This window comes from Bipolaris zeicola, assembly GCF_000523435.1.
Source record: "Bipolaris zeicola 26-R-13 unplaced genomic scaffold scaffold_6, whole genome shotgun sequence".
NCBI classification, from domain to species: Eukaryota; Fungi; Ascomycota; class Dothideomycetes; order Pleosporales; family Pleosporaceae; genus Bipolaris; species Bipolaris zeicola.
Window position 1 is genome coordinate 154126 of NW_006912055.1, and position 13734 is coordinate 167859.

Genomic DNA, 13734 nt, shown 5'->3' on the forward strand with positions numbered 1-13734 from the left:
TGCCTCTCTCGAAATCCGCCTTCAAACCCTCAAACACTTTTTTTCTCCATACAGCACGACATGATTCAAGAAGTCTTGGCCTGCCCCTTCGCAGCATCCAAATGCCACCTCATAACCTTCTCAAATATACCTTTGCCCTCTCCCTCAATAACATCTCCATGGCACGGAATGATCCTTTCGAATCCCCACTTGTCAATCTTCTCCATACTCTTCGAGAAACCGCTTCGATCCTTTGCACTGGTTCCATACCAGATGGTGCGCTGCTGCCACTTCGCATCACCCTTTGTGCTCTGCAGCGTATTGAAGATCTTGCTTAGGATTCCTGTGTTTGGGTCGACACCCGACTTGCTGAATTGCTCCGTTGCTGGCAGATTGAACATGAGGTCTGCGAGGATGAGACTGCGCGTGGGGCGGTGGTGGAAGACTAGCTCTTTGTTGACGTGCGAGGGGACATACTCCCAGTCGAACTCTGCGTCGAATTCGGGTGAGATGGAAGTCACGGGCTTCGAGGCGCTGAAGAGGACACTGAAAGGTACATTTTCGTTGTTCTGCTTTGCGCGCTTTTCTGGGAGCATCTCTGGGCCCATGACTTGTGCATTAGGGTATTCTGTGTGCCAGGGACCGAGGAAAATGTGGTGCTGTGAGTGTTTAGTAAGGTGTATTTTAAGCAAAGTTCTTATTACAATGGAGAAGAGACATACCTCGTTGTCTAGGGCTGCGATGTATTTGACTTCGCCCATCTCAGACACTTTGCGCTTGACATCTTCGGTCAAGGCGACGGGCGAGAAGACGGCAAGAGCACCGGATTCAAGGCGCACTGTGGCTATTGTTAGTTATTGGCTCATGACACCCCAGAAAAATAAAATATACCGATAGTTCCTCTTCCGCCGATCTTGACGCGACCGAACCTCCAAAACGGTACTGAAAGCGTAGTCACTATGCGCGGGACCACATCTCGAATCACCATAACACTGGCGGGATCGGAAGGTACTAGTTTTGAAGTCATGCTGGGCCGAGAGAACTTGTGAATGTGTGAACGAAGGAAAGTGAGTTCAGAAGACAGTCGAAGGGTCTGTTAAAGTAAGACGCGCAAGATGTTTGGGGGGACGTAATGCAGGGTCCTTAGGTTATGACGCAATACTCAAGATTACAATTCGAGAACTTGCGGAACACGAACTGTCAAGCACAAGTTTGAGAATTATATGCATATTCAAGTGACGCCTCGGCCGATACATGGTGAAGCCTGCTACATCTAAAATTGATTTGGAATTCATGGTGGGGAGATAACATGCGAGTAATTGTTTCTCGCATGGACCGAGGTGTCGTGGCTCGTCCGATCCTAAAGCGACGGGCTTTGTCAGCGCCATCACCAAACCACAAGTTCTAGAAGTGGTGTTCACATCAGTCGTGTGCCGAGGATGACATCCATTTTCTTTTCACATGTCTATGCTTATTCATTAACTATTCCTCTCTCCGGAGCTCTGAGTTGCTCCATGCACCTTAGCCCTATGACCAACGTTTGCGATTCGCCATCTGGTTTTCGGTTATCCCGTAGTTTTGTGTAGGGATACGGCGGACCGTCGATCCACAACATCGATGGACCCACAACCCGTCCTCTCGTGGGAATGTTCCTGACCGAGCATATGGCTCGGCGGACGAATTTCGCGGTCGCGCGACCTTAGTATTTGAAAGCATCGCAGGCTAGACGATTGGGCCAGACTCTCAGGCTGTTGTATCATGCAACTGTTTTGTAGATCTTCACCTGGCGTTTTCAGCACTCAGCTCAGCCATCAGTCCTCCTGTATCCCTTTCCTTCGCATCTTCTTCAAGCCTTTTCTGGATGAACGCGCCTATGTCCTTGACCTTTTGTTGCGCAATGTTTGTGCAATTGAGTAGGGCGAGCGGGTGGATAGTGGCCCCTCCATATTTGGCGATCTGGCAAACCTCGCCGTGCTTGTTCATGGTAATAATTACTTCTCCTTGTCGAACTTGCTCTTCAGCCAGGTTTGCATCCACCAAAAATATCTCCCCTTCGAAATACGAGAATGTTACACATAGTGGCTGGTGAAGAATAGACAGGGGTATCGGTTCGCGTTCACGTACGCTGAGAATGGTTGCTTTCTCGCCTTCGACTACAACATCGGGTCTCCTAAAGTGCTGTAGTGCTGCCATGACAGCAATGCAGGACGCATCGATGAGGCCACCGTCATGATCAACTATATGTACGTCTGCGCGGAGAGCAAAGCATTTCAAGCCGGCAATTATGCAAAGCGATTCGGTATCGAGAGCGTTGGAGCGACGAATGGCCTTTTCGAGTATGCGCGAGAGGATTACTTCAGCATCCGTAGGGCTAGGACAAGATTAGAATCGTCGCAGAACAGGTCGTTGTAAAATGAGACATACCGGCCAACCTCGAATGCTGGTGACGCCATTGGAGAGAACTCTGTGACTATCTGGAAGATGCCGTCGAACTTGCGCTCTGGGGGCGGTGTTGTTACGTCTACTGAGATGCGAGCAATGACTCTGAGCTTTGTTAGCTTGCGCATACAAAACTAGACTGTACTCATGTACCTGGTCTTGCCTAGTTGCACATCGGCGACGCCATATTCATCGCCAAAAGTGAGCTCAAGCGGGCGAAAGGCGTCAAAAGCGCGCCGGTCGATGCGAATTTGCTCTTGAAGCGCTTGTTTGATAAATTCGCGCTCATTGAGCGATATCTCAGCTTCTCGAGGCATAATGCCTCCCTTTAATGTATAAGGTGTTGGTTGGAATTGAAGTGGTTATTGGACAACCATAGAAAATGCGGCGCGGGGAAAAGTGAACGCCGATGCTTAGCGCGACTTGATCATCGCGAGTCTGTATGCGCCATCTTTTGCACATCAACTACAAACACCGCCCACCATACGCAAGACTTCCGAAACCTACACACTGTCAAATAGAGGTCGCCAAATCACACGATTCTACAATGACGACCGCCCATAGACCTACGTTCGATCCCGCACGCGGCAAAGAGGCCCAGCGTGGACCTGCCTACCACCAGCGACTCCTCCCTGCGCATACAACACTCAAGCATAGACAACCAGGACAGGGCGGAGATGCCGACAAGCACAAGCGCGACCTGCGCGCCGAGCTCTTGGAGGCAGAGGCGCGCTATGCGGCGAAGAAGAACGGCACATACGTAGAGCCGGACGCCGCGGCCGAGTCTGGAAGTGCGCCTAAGCGCCAGATTGACAATGTGTCAGTTGACGAAGATGGCGAAGAAGATGAAGTAGCACAGAAACGGCGGCGAATAGAATTACTTGAAAGGTTCAGGGATGTGGATGCGGACGATAGCAGCAGTAGTGAGGAGGAGAGTAGCGACGATGAGTAGGTTCATATTGCACCTAAATACCGAGTACTCAACTAACATTGTGACAGCGATGAAGACGGCGAAGGAGCCCTCCAGAGGGAGCTCGAGAAGATCAGAAAGGAGCGTGCTGCAGCTAAAGCCAAGGAGGAGGCCGAACGAGCTGCCGAAGAAGAACAACAACGCGAAATCGATGTTGCTCGGGGTAACCCTCTGCTCAACGCCAAAGACTTTACCATGAAGCGCCGATGGGACGACGATGTCGTATTCAAGAACCAAGCACGTGGTACAGAGGACAGGAACAAAAAGAAGGAATTCATCAACGACATGCTGCGGTCCGACTTTCACAAGAAGTTCATGGTAAGTAACTGTAACTCACGATATACCCGACAGTGCTGACAGAATGCGACAGTCCAAATACGTGCGATGAGGTCATTGCGCTTTTCGGGTTTGTTTTCGATTGTAGCTCGCGTGCATTGCTGGCGTTCATGGGTCTTGGCGTACTGGGTCTAGAATCATTCAGGCGGACTGCGTGAAGAGCGTGGGATACCCCAGATCTTGGCGGGAATTAGGGAGCCAGTGATGGAACGGAATCTTGCAGAGGCCTTATCGTTATCTCGATCAGCAGTTGCGACTACCACTCATGGATGTTGGCTTTATCTATCGCCTCTGCCCATCATTCCTGGGCACCGATCCAATCACACGTATATTTGGTCCCAGAGACTTTCTTCATGCTGTTCAGGGCAGACTATGCTACTACAAGAGGGTGCTTTTGTATCGAGACGGATATCTCTCAGGAATGGTGCTATCAACGAATCAATACAAGTGCTTCAACACGACAAATACTACGAAGCTGATGGGAGTTATTCGATTCATTTTGTCAGCCACATTCGTCCGATCTACACAATCAAGAGACTAGCGTCCTACAAGACTACTAAGCACACTTTAGCTCACACTTATCGGCCTCTTACAATGCTTCTGCATCCTCTGATCTACGCATCTCCCAGCAGAATGACCTCATAAGGCTTAAACTTCTCCCTTGAACATGTGCGTAACGGGACCAGCATACGTCTGGACGAGAGCCGTATCCAACATCTACATGTATATATCTTTGAGCTGCTCCTTAACAATTCAAACATAATATCCAAATTCTCACGGAAATCCCATCATCTTATTCCCCCATAAGTTTTCCCCTTACATCCTAATTCTCCCCTTATCGGTTTCTAAATGGCAGGCTACGGTAACCGCACCGCGCCCTCCTACAGCGCCTCAGATCTCGAGCCAGAGCACAACACCACGCGCCTCGGCCTCATAGACTCACACACTCCCTATCAAAATCCGCACGAGAAACACGGGTCGGGTACGACCGGCGGTGCGGGATTCGGTACATCCTCCTTCCTTCTTCACACCCTTGCACATACCCTCTCTCTTCCATACCTTCTTTGCCTGTTCAACGAGCTATTACTGACACAAAAAAGGCAACAAACGCTCCTCCACATCCTCCACGTTCAGCACCTCAGACACGCACCTCGGCTCCAATCTATCTCCCACTCCATACTCGAACCCGGCGCCGCTGGGCAGCGGATCGACGGGCGGAGCAGGGTATGGTAATAAGACGGGAGAAATGGGGGGACCGGAGCGGGATTCTATGCTGGGCAAGGTGGTAGAGAAGGTAGGAGGGGTGGTGGGGAGTCATAAGGTGGCGCGGGTGGGGAGGGGGATGAGGGAGAAGGAAGGGTTTGGAGAGGAAAGGGAGGAGGTGATGGAAGCTAACTAGTCTTTTCGATGTTGTTTCCTCAGTTTAGGTTTCATGGTTGTGCGGTAGGTTTGATACTACTAGTGCCGTTATTGTTATTGTAAATGTCATCTCATTGAAAGATTACCAAATATACACATCGACTCTTCGTCCGAGAAAAAAAAGATATATTCTTGAGCATATGATAAAGCCTCCGTCTCTGCTTCTTCTATCCAAAGAGAGGGAAAGCTCAGGATGCCCCTCTCTCTCCACGGTGTGCGAACCAGTTCTAGACAGGATTGAGGAGATGATGAAAGAAGAACGAGAAATTGCAATGCTTGTGCTTGAACGCCCTCGCAGATGTCTCCAAATAGCGCACAAGCTCGCTCAAGTAAATGCCGCGGGAGTATAACTCAGTATATGCCTTGTGTGCGGTACTGAAACGTATCATAACTGCGATTCATGTTAACAGCGGTCCTTATGCAAAAGATAGTGCATGTCATAAGCTTACAGCCGGGTATAGTAACTTCCCACACTCTTTGCAACAAGCTCCTCAACAAAGCTTTCTGCCTCTTCTCTACTCAGATGCAGCATGAGCCTTGCCCGCAAACTGTTTGTTACACTAGCCGCGCCGGCAGCAAAACATGGCATACTGCTTTGCTTGCTCATCAAGTCAACCAGCATGATTAGCCTTTCAGCATCTTTCCTAAGCGCTTGAAACGCCTTCTTGCATAGTGTCTTGAATTCTTCAAATGCAGGCGATCCGATGCCACCAAGGACTTCGACATAGTCTTGCGTCAATTTGAAAGGGGCGGCTTCAAAGCCCATGGAACCAGGCGAGTTGGAAAGCATAAAGCCAAAATCAATGTGAATGATATGGCCCATGTTGTCGATAAGTAGGTTGCCGTTATGACGATCCTTGAGCTGTAGTACGTAACATATGATGCTGTACGCCGCTAGGGAGCGACCAAAGGCTGCTACGCCTGCAATATAGGCTTCCGAGTCGGGTTCCCCAAATGTCTTAAGCCAATGGTCCTTGAGAGTTGCGATGCGCTTTCGGGGATTGGTGCCTGCTGCTATACTAGCAAGTGTCAAGCTTCGCTTGAGGGAGTGTAGCGAGACGCCGTTCGTAATCGTTTCTATGAGACCACAGGACTCGCCGGTAACGAGGATGCGCATACGCTTTGTCCAGACCGGCACCTCTGCTTCTTCCCAGATCTTGGCGCAAACCTCGATGAGTTGACAAGCAAATGCCTCCTGCCGTAAATCTGCGCCGGTCTTGACGATGACGCTGATCAAGTCCCAGTTCTTCATATGGCCGTATGGCGAGGATCGCCGTATACGCTCTCGCTTTGCGCTCCATTCTTCTCCAAAAGTTGCAGCGCTGGGATCGTCTCTGTCGCCCTTTCGTCGCATGCCACCAGTCTTAAGATCGTTTTCCATACGAGCAGCGCCTGCACCAGAGTTGGGCGTGACCACCAAAGCTTCATCAATTTCTTCCGGCTCTCCCGCGATTGCCACTGGATCTGCCTCTGCCATGATAGAATCGAACGTAGGGCCCTGGTCTTCGTTGAGGAAATTTTGTTCTTCCAGGCTTTGCATACTTGCAATAATCTTGGCTTTGATTGCTGCTACTTCGCCCTTTGGCCTCTTCGCACCACTTGCTTCCAGTTGTGCTAGCATCTGAGCAGCAGTGCGCATGTGGGTTGCAAGAGCAGAAAAGTCGGGCTGGTCGACGGCCTGGCTTGCTCGGTTCATGTTTGCAGGGATAGTCATTCTTCTGCTGGGGATAGGACTGACTGACCTACTGATCTGCGAATCGGACGTCCGTGGTGTAGACATGGTGGCCACTGATGATAGGGTATTGGCTCCACTCGAGGACCTTGGTGCTGTCGCTTTGATATTGGCCGCTGCAACAGGCATGGTCACTCGTGCTAGTCCTGAGGCGATATCTGTCTCATCCGTGTCCTTGATCAGTGAAGTGCTACCGAGGTCACCCGTAACAGGCTCGAATACACTGTCTGATCCATTTAGTGGAGTGCGATCGTATGATGCCAGATAGTCAGCGTTGGTGATATCAAAGAGCCGCCGTCTTGAAGTGCCTTTTTCCAGCATAAGCTTTTCGAGGAGTTTCTGGTTTTGTTCCGTGTCTGGATCAAAATCAAAGTCTTCTTCCAGCACCTCCACCATGAGCAGATATGGTACTCGCTCCGCACTGTTGAGACTGGTAGCTTCGGCGGGGTTTATTCGCACTATTCGATGGTGCTGGCTCTGCGAAGGGATTCCATCTTTCAGGGTCGGGGGTGATAATAGCGGTATATCAACTTCAGCGGGCAAGTCTTGAGCTATCAACGCCAACTCTGCTCTGAGAGCACTCAATCGTGCAGGCTTCGGCACGACAACTAAACGATTTGAAATATCCTCGAGAGCGCTCAGGAACTGGGTTTCATTCCGGAAATAATTGGATCGCAGTAGCCGAACTTTCTGTGCGCGGGTCAGTGCTGTGGGTGAGAGAGGTCTTGGTGGGTGTGCCGAATGTTTGCGAGGACCAAGATGGAGCGGACTCGGTCCTAGGCCAGCGGTTGCCGGGGGCGTAGGGAGAGGGGAGGAGGATCCTGCATCTCGGAATTCTGGTAGCGAGGACGAGCTAAGGCGGGCTTCGGGGGTTACAGACAACAGCGACGGTCGTTGTGAGGCTGATGGTGCGCGTTGGGTAGGGGGCGCTCGAATGGCCTGTTTCCTCAAGTCCTTGGGGTCGCGGGGGCGCTGCGATGGTGAACGGCCTGTTCGTCCGTCCTCGGGATCTGAAAGTTGCTGTTGCTGGGTTACCCTCTTTTGCTTGGTCCTCGGCGATCCTCCTGTGACCGTCTTGCTCCTCCCCACCTTGGCCGTCTGCACGTTATCGGAGATGATGTCCTCCACGGGTCTCGGCTTCCGCGCCTGCGCAATAGCCAGTGGCCCGGCATGAGCTGGTAGGAATGGCGCTGCTATGCTTGCAAGAACCAGGCTCGATAGGACGCTGACGGGTAATACATTCTCCTTAATCTTCTCTCTCCGCGAGGGCTCGGCGGAGCCAAAGACGATGCGCTGCACGCGATTGTAGATTCTCCTGCAGGTTTTGAAAGCGACTGAATTTGGGGCGCTTGCGAGGTCGTGGAGATATGTCTGGAAGAGCCAAAAGGTCTGCAGGGCATGAATTAGCACAAGAAGCACCAGACTAACAAGACACGGTATCCGGAAGCCCCACCAGAAGCGCGCCGTTGACCGACTCCTCGCACAAGTCGATTATGAACTCCTCGAGGGCCATGGACTCATTGTCGATGCTGATGAGGAGGTGACATAGCCTGTGGTGCCCCGCGTATGTAAGCTAGCTGTTCATGCCGTCGGCGGGTTGTGGTGTGGCGCAGGCGACGTACTGCGGCAGGAAGAACTCGAGCTCCTCGTAGGCGAACTGGCGTAGCTTGGAACAGAGCACATAGTGGATTCCGACGTGGTCTGCATACCGGCTGTGTGCATTCGCATGCATGCATCAGTAAACAGCAAGTGAGAGGGGAGGCAATCGGCGGCAGAGGGCCGCTGCGCTCGGAGGAGAGGTGGCCACTCACGCAAGGTATGCTACTGCGAGGCTCGGATCTTGGTTGAAGTGCTCAGATTCTATAAAGCGCTCTAGCAGATTCCAACTCATCTGGGACGGCTCATTGGGGCACTGTATGGGTGGAGGGCGACGGCATGCGGTGAAATGCTCAAAAGGGTCTCATGTGGAAAGATGGGGCGCCAGACAGGGTTCAGCGGGCGGAGACGTCCTGCTCCGCCGCCCTAGTCGATTAGATTAAAATACTGTAACAATATCAGCGCCGCCTGAGAGAGTAATCATGCATTGCTGTGCCACTTGCTAATGCTACCCAAGTTTCTCCTCCATGACAGCGCGTTTCCATAAGAGAGCACTTGTCAGTCTCGTCTCGCATTAGAAAACGTGTTCCGTATAGCGAGTAGCGACGACATTAACCTCGTCCTCGTCAAACCAGCCACTCTCAGCCAAGTCACCACTAAAACCATGACGAAACAGTATTTCCATTGGCCCAAAAAGCTGCTATCGTAAAAGAAAAAGGAAGAAAGGAAGAAGGAAACAGTCCTCCAAACCACCCCATCCGCCTCTGCTCGAACAGCTAACTAAAACATATACTTGACGCCAATCACTTACAACGCCATGCCGCAGACCCGTTCAACTGTGTCCCCAAACGCCCGTTATGCGGAGCCGCAAGCCGACTATCGTACACCGTGGGGAAAAAGAAAAGTAATGCCAATAACCTAATCTGCAGCGTGCAGGTCAACAAAAATGTTGATAGCGGCAACGAGAACTTCTGCGAAAATCAGAATAATTACAATCCACTCGAGTAGTTCACCCTGTGTTCCTCGTTAGCCAGGCTCGTCTTCAAGATATGGGCGGGCAAAAGCCCAACTTACATGTGTTACAGTCAGCTGATCCTTCAGCACAGCAAGCAGATCACCAATGACGTTCAACCTTTCGGTCAAGAGACTAACACGCTGATCCATTTCCAAATAGCTTCTCACCGCCTGGTAGACCGGGTCCAGTTGTGGCTCTGCCCACATCAGCTCCGGCGCATCGAGAACAGATCCTTGCAAATGTATACTAATGCGGAGGATGAACAGCTCTCCTATCTGCATGTTGATCTGTTTCTTGTTGAGATTGATCTTTCCCGAGCTCGCAATCTCGGCTGGAATGTCCTTGGTTTCGTCAATCGTGTTGTCCACTAGGTCTTCGAATAGCGACGTCTTAACACTCTGAGACAGTCCGTGACTGATGGCGAGCTTGATCATGTAGTTTTTCTTGTCGCGCAGACTGATGAAATCGTTGTATATCCGGGCCTGGTATTCGCGTGTGTAGTAGAAATTGAATTCTTCCGTCTCAATCTCATCCTTGCCGAGCTTGTCCACCTCGAACTTTGCAATCTCCTTGAGGAATTTCTTCTCTTCTTGGAGCGTCATGCCCCATAATACAACAGTTCCGTATTCGAAAAGAAAGACTTCTGGTGTATGTACGCGTGTATCGAAGTCAGGTGTGTCCATTGGGGGGTCGGAATCGGCATGGGTGATGGAAGGACGTCTCTGGCTCACGGCTTGCTCGTTGGTAATATCGGGCGCATCACCGCCATCATGTAAGTCGATAATGTCCTGTCTTCTCCGCTCATTCTCGTGTTCTACTTCAATCGCGCTGTCTGAGAATCTCCTTGGTCTTTCCTCTGGATAGTCGCCCAATACGGCAGTACTACTAATCTCCTCTGGACCCTTCGTTGAACCGTAGCTGTATGGCGAGTATATGCACTCATCAAAACGCTTGGGCAAAGCGCCTCTTGTCTTCTGCTTTCCCTTCAGAAATCGCATCATCTCGTCAAGTTTGTAGGAAGCAGCAGTGCAATATGCCGTCACTCTGGGTAACCGTTCTCTGTCTGCTTTTCCAAGCCTGGCAGCATCTCTTCTTGCGGTGGGGTCTTTGATGCGCGTGTATTGCACATATACGTCGCGTCCACTCTCCTCGTCTTCGGCCTCATCGGCAGCCGGATCGGGGAGGAGCTTCAGTTTCTGGGCAGTCCTCGTCGTTCTTTGCGGACCAATCTTGGGCACCGGCGCGGGAGGTATCCGAGCAGGAGCGCCTGAACTGTTTCTCCTCCGTAGCTTGCTGTTCAAGGTCGACAGCATTGGCTGCCCGCCTTGGGTCGTGGCAGCATGACCCGAAGAGGACGCGCCGTGGGATAACGAGCGAGGCGAGGAGGGTTTGGGGCTGGTGGATAGAACGGTCGGGTTGAAAGTGACGGTGCGCTGAGGTTTATGGGGTGTTGCTCGACTTGAGCTCGACATTGACGACACCAAGGGAGTCGTCTCCGTAGCTTGTGATGCCATGACAGGCTATGTGTTTGTGTTGCACGTCAAATTGATGGTCGGTAGTGGAAGAGTGAATTGCGACGGAAGACGACAACGGTGCAATGGCAGATTCCGGGTGTCGGCAGCGCCAAAATGACGGTGGCAGACGCGGAAGCTGTTGCTTCACTGAGACTTTGAAGCCATGACGTTGTAAGGATCTTAGCTTTCGCCTAACGGCACGGACGGGGTCCACGTGCAAGTGAACGACCGCTACATGCAGGACCGTTGATAAAAACCAACTGGATCCCGGGCGCCATCTTGAACGCTCTGTGGCTTGCTTGCATCCAATGCTTCATGTGCCTGCCATGAATCCAAAGCAAGCAGGCCGTCATCATCACTATCCCCGCATCTGCACGAGCATTGCGCAATGACACGCGTCGGCTCGAAATGGTCAAGTATGATTGCACAAGGCCCGCAGTTTACCGCAACAGGCTTTTGCCATGTTTTGCTTTGCGAAAAGAGCCCCATCGAGTTCGCGTAGCACACGCACATATGACAAGACTAGGTGTGTGCGATGTGTAAAAACTATTTCTTGAGTACAATACATGAACGTAAATTACAACTCCGTGATCTCAGACTCAGTCTCAAGGCCACCGACATTACCATCCTTTGATACAACAACCCAGTCTTCGTCGGACTTGGCTACCTTGGCCTCATTGCCTTGCTGAGCAATGCCGACCTCACCGAGCAAATAGCGCCCAAAATACAAAAGCGCATCCAGCATCTCCTCTCCTGTTGGAATAATGTTCTCTTTTGGTAGCAAGAACCCATAACTGCCTGTGTCTCTTAGCTTGACCTGGTAAGAATATTTTACTTTCATCTCATGGTAGAAGAAATCGAGTGCGCTACCGCCAGCCGACTCGATGCGCGGAAAGATCTTCTTCTTTTCGTTGTAGAACGCCACATTGCCTTCACATGCAGACGTCACCTTGTACGTCTGACCTTTGCGGGAGACGCGGATAGCCTTGGCCAGGCCCATGGCGAGCTCTTCAAGGTCTTCAATGGCAGGTGGTTCTTCATGGCACGAGTAGCTATACGGATACAGGATCTGTTGTGAGTATGAGTGCAGGTCCAGGAAGCCCACAAACTCAACATTGTTGTTTTCAGTCTCATTTCTTGCCCATGCAGCGAAGCGTGCGGATTCGACGCCTTCGAATGGTGCATCACCAGGAAAAGATTCACTGCAGGGGCTTGACTGCGCTGATTCACCGTCCCACATGTACGGATAGCTGCGATCGAGGTCTACGCCGTTGCAGAAACGCAGTCTGGTAGGTTGGCGATTCTTGCGCCATAGACGGTCCGTCTCCCACGTAAAGACGTAGCCATCTGGGTTCAAGGTTGGGACGAATACAAAGTCGAATTCTTCCAACAGGCGCGTCATCTCGCGGTCCTTTCCGTAGGCATTGATGAAGCTCCAGGCCAGGTAGTTGACTGTGCTAGTCGATATCCACTCACGGGCATGTATACCGCCTGTGACGAGGATGGTCTTCCTTGGTTGCGATGGTTCATCGTCGTTGGTGGGGTGCACACCGACACGCAGGGCGGGCATTTCGCGGCCTTGGTAGCTGACGCCAACATTGATGCGGCGGACGTGGGTAGTAAACATGGAGGCCATGAGGCTCATCCACGGATTGATGACGGACAGGGGCTGGTAATCCTGGAAGAAGACATGGCCTTTGCCGGCCCGCGGCGATGGGCGGAGATTCGGGGAAAAGCGGTCATCGTGGTGAGATGGGGCAGAGGCGGGGGGTGGGTATGAATTAAAGATTGCCTGTGCGAGGCCCAGGTCCTGTAGCAGTGGCTCGTGGGCATGGTGGAGCGATGGCGGGAGCAGGTCGAGAAGGGAAGGTAGGACGTCCTTTGCGATGCGCACATCGGCCCAGTCCTGATTGAATTCCCAAACGTCGAGGAAGAGGATGTCGGCGGCCTTTGCGAATGCGGTAGCCTCATCGGCGGTGCGGATCTTGAATCTCAACACAATGTCGTCGCCATACTGGGCGGCCAGGCCAGAGCCCAATGGACTGGCTACAGCAGGAGTTTGGTTGTCGCCATGTAGGCGCTTCTGGTCGGCGGGTAGGGCCCATATCCTACGGATGATGGCGTCGGACAGGCGGCGCCATGGTCGTGGTGACGCGTTGTGGGCCGAGGCGTAGGTGCCTTGGGTATCGTACTGGAGCGGCGATGTGGTGTCGTGCGGGGCGGCGAGGGTAAAAGAAGGCGAGAGGCACAGCAGGCTCAGGACAGCAAGCGTGGGCCGGCGCATGGCGAGAGAGCAGTGTCGCTGGCCAGGCTACGAGCTGCTCGGGGTGACGTCGCGTTGGGCGGAGAAAAGAAGGGTGTCTAGTGGTCTAGTGTCGATGTAGTGTCTGGCCCATCCGTCGGCCTGTCGGGCTGCCGGTTGGGATGCCGGGGCAGAACGTGGCAGATGTGGCTGAGAGCGGATCAGTGTGGCTTGCGCGTGTGCATTTGTGCGTGTGTGTGGCTGGTGCTGGCGGCCTCTCCACCGCGCGCTGCACAAAGAGTACCAGTGCGCCCGCCAGTGCCTGGAGACAGCGGATGCCCTCCGGCCTGGCGCCTCTTCGTCCACACCCCCCTATACAGTTTACTTACCTACAGTCCCAGAAAAAAAACCCGCTCCAGTGACGTCGGCTGCCCCTCTGCCCCAGTCCGGCTACGCGTGCATCCATCGTGCCCAGTCTCTGACCCGCCCATC

The 13734-nt window shown here is 52.4% G+C and overlaps 7 protein-coding genes across 7 annotated transcripts; 2 read left to right on the forward strand and 5 right to left on the reverse strand.

Moving 5' to 3' along the window:
* Positions 1-65: 65 nt before the first annotated feature.
* On the reverse strand, positions 66-1006 carry COCCADRAFT_894 (uncharacterized protein; the record flags this gene model as incomplete). Its single annotated transcript, XM_007709087.1, has 3 exons — positions 66-638; positions 702-817; positions 871-1006. The coding sequence occupies 3 exons, from the start codon at positions 1004-1006 to the stop codon at positions 66-68; spliced, it is 825 nt and encodes a 274-aa protein (XP_007707277.1).
* Positions 1007-1758: 752 nt separating this feature from the next.
* COCCADRAFT_83364 (uncharacterized protein) lies at positions 1759-2735 on the reverse strand (the record flags this gene model as incomplete). Its single annotated transcript, XM_007709187.1, has 3 exons — positions 1759-2350; positions 2404-2523; positions 2572-2735. 3 exons carry the CDS (start codon positions 2733-2735, stop codon positions 1759-1761), a joined length of 876 nt encoding a protein of 291 aa, XP_007707377.1.
* A 230-nt stretch (positions 2736-2965) lies between these two features.
* COCCADRAFT_32548 (uncharacterized protein) lies at positions 2966-3776 on the forward strand (the record flags this gene model as incomplete). Its single annotated transcript, XM_007709137.1, has 3 exons — positions 2966-3366; positions 3418-3706; positions 3759-3776. 3 exons carry the CDS (start codon positions 2966-2968, stop codon positions 3774-3776), a joined length of 708 nt encoding a protein of 235 aa, XP_007707327.1.
* A 797-nt stretch (positions 3777-4573) lies between these two features.
* COCCADRAFT_22211 (uncharacterized protein) lies at positions 4574-5123 on the forward strand (the record flags this gene model as incomplete). The annotated part of the gene is made up of 2 exons (XM_007709111.1): positions 4574-4730; positions 4825-5123. 2 exons carry the CDS (start codon positions 4574-4576, stop codon positions 5121-5123), a joined length of 456 nt encoding a protein of 151 aa, XP_007707301.1.
* A 371-nt stretch (positions 5124-5494) lies between these two features.
* COCCADRAFT_83080 (uncharacterized protein) lies at positions 5495-8766 on the reverse strand (the record flags this gene model as incomplete). Its single annotated transcript, XM_007709188.1, has 5 exons — positions 5495-5534; positions 5593-8264; positions 8329-8425; positions 8498-8587; positions 8687-8766. The coding sequence occupies 5 exons, from the start codon at positions 8764-8766 to the stop codon at positions 5495-5497; spliced, it is 2979 nt and encodes a 992-aa protein (XP_007707378.1).
* A 623-nt stretch (positions 8767-9389) lies between these two features.
* Positions 9390-11000, reverse strand: COCCADRAFT_898 (uncharacterized protein; the record flags this gene model as incomplete). Its single annotated transcript, XM_007709088.1, has 2 exons — positions 9390-9485; positions 9546-11000. The coding sequence occupies 2 exons, from the start codon at positions 10998-11000 to the stop codon at positions 9390-9392; spliced, it is 1551 nt and encodes a 516-aa protein (XP_007707278.1).
* Positions 11001-11577: 577 nt separating this feature from the next.
* COCCADRAFT_83383 (uncharacterized protein) lies at positions 11578-13284 on the reverse strand (the record flags this gene model as incomplete). The annotated part of the gene is made up of 1 exon (XM_007709189.1): positions 11578-13284. One exon carries the CDS (start codon positions 13282-13284, stop codon positions 11578-11580), a length of 1707 nt encoding a protein of 568 aa, XP_007707379.1.
* Positions 13285-13734: the final 450 nt, after the last annotated feature.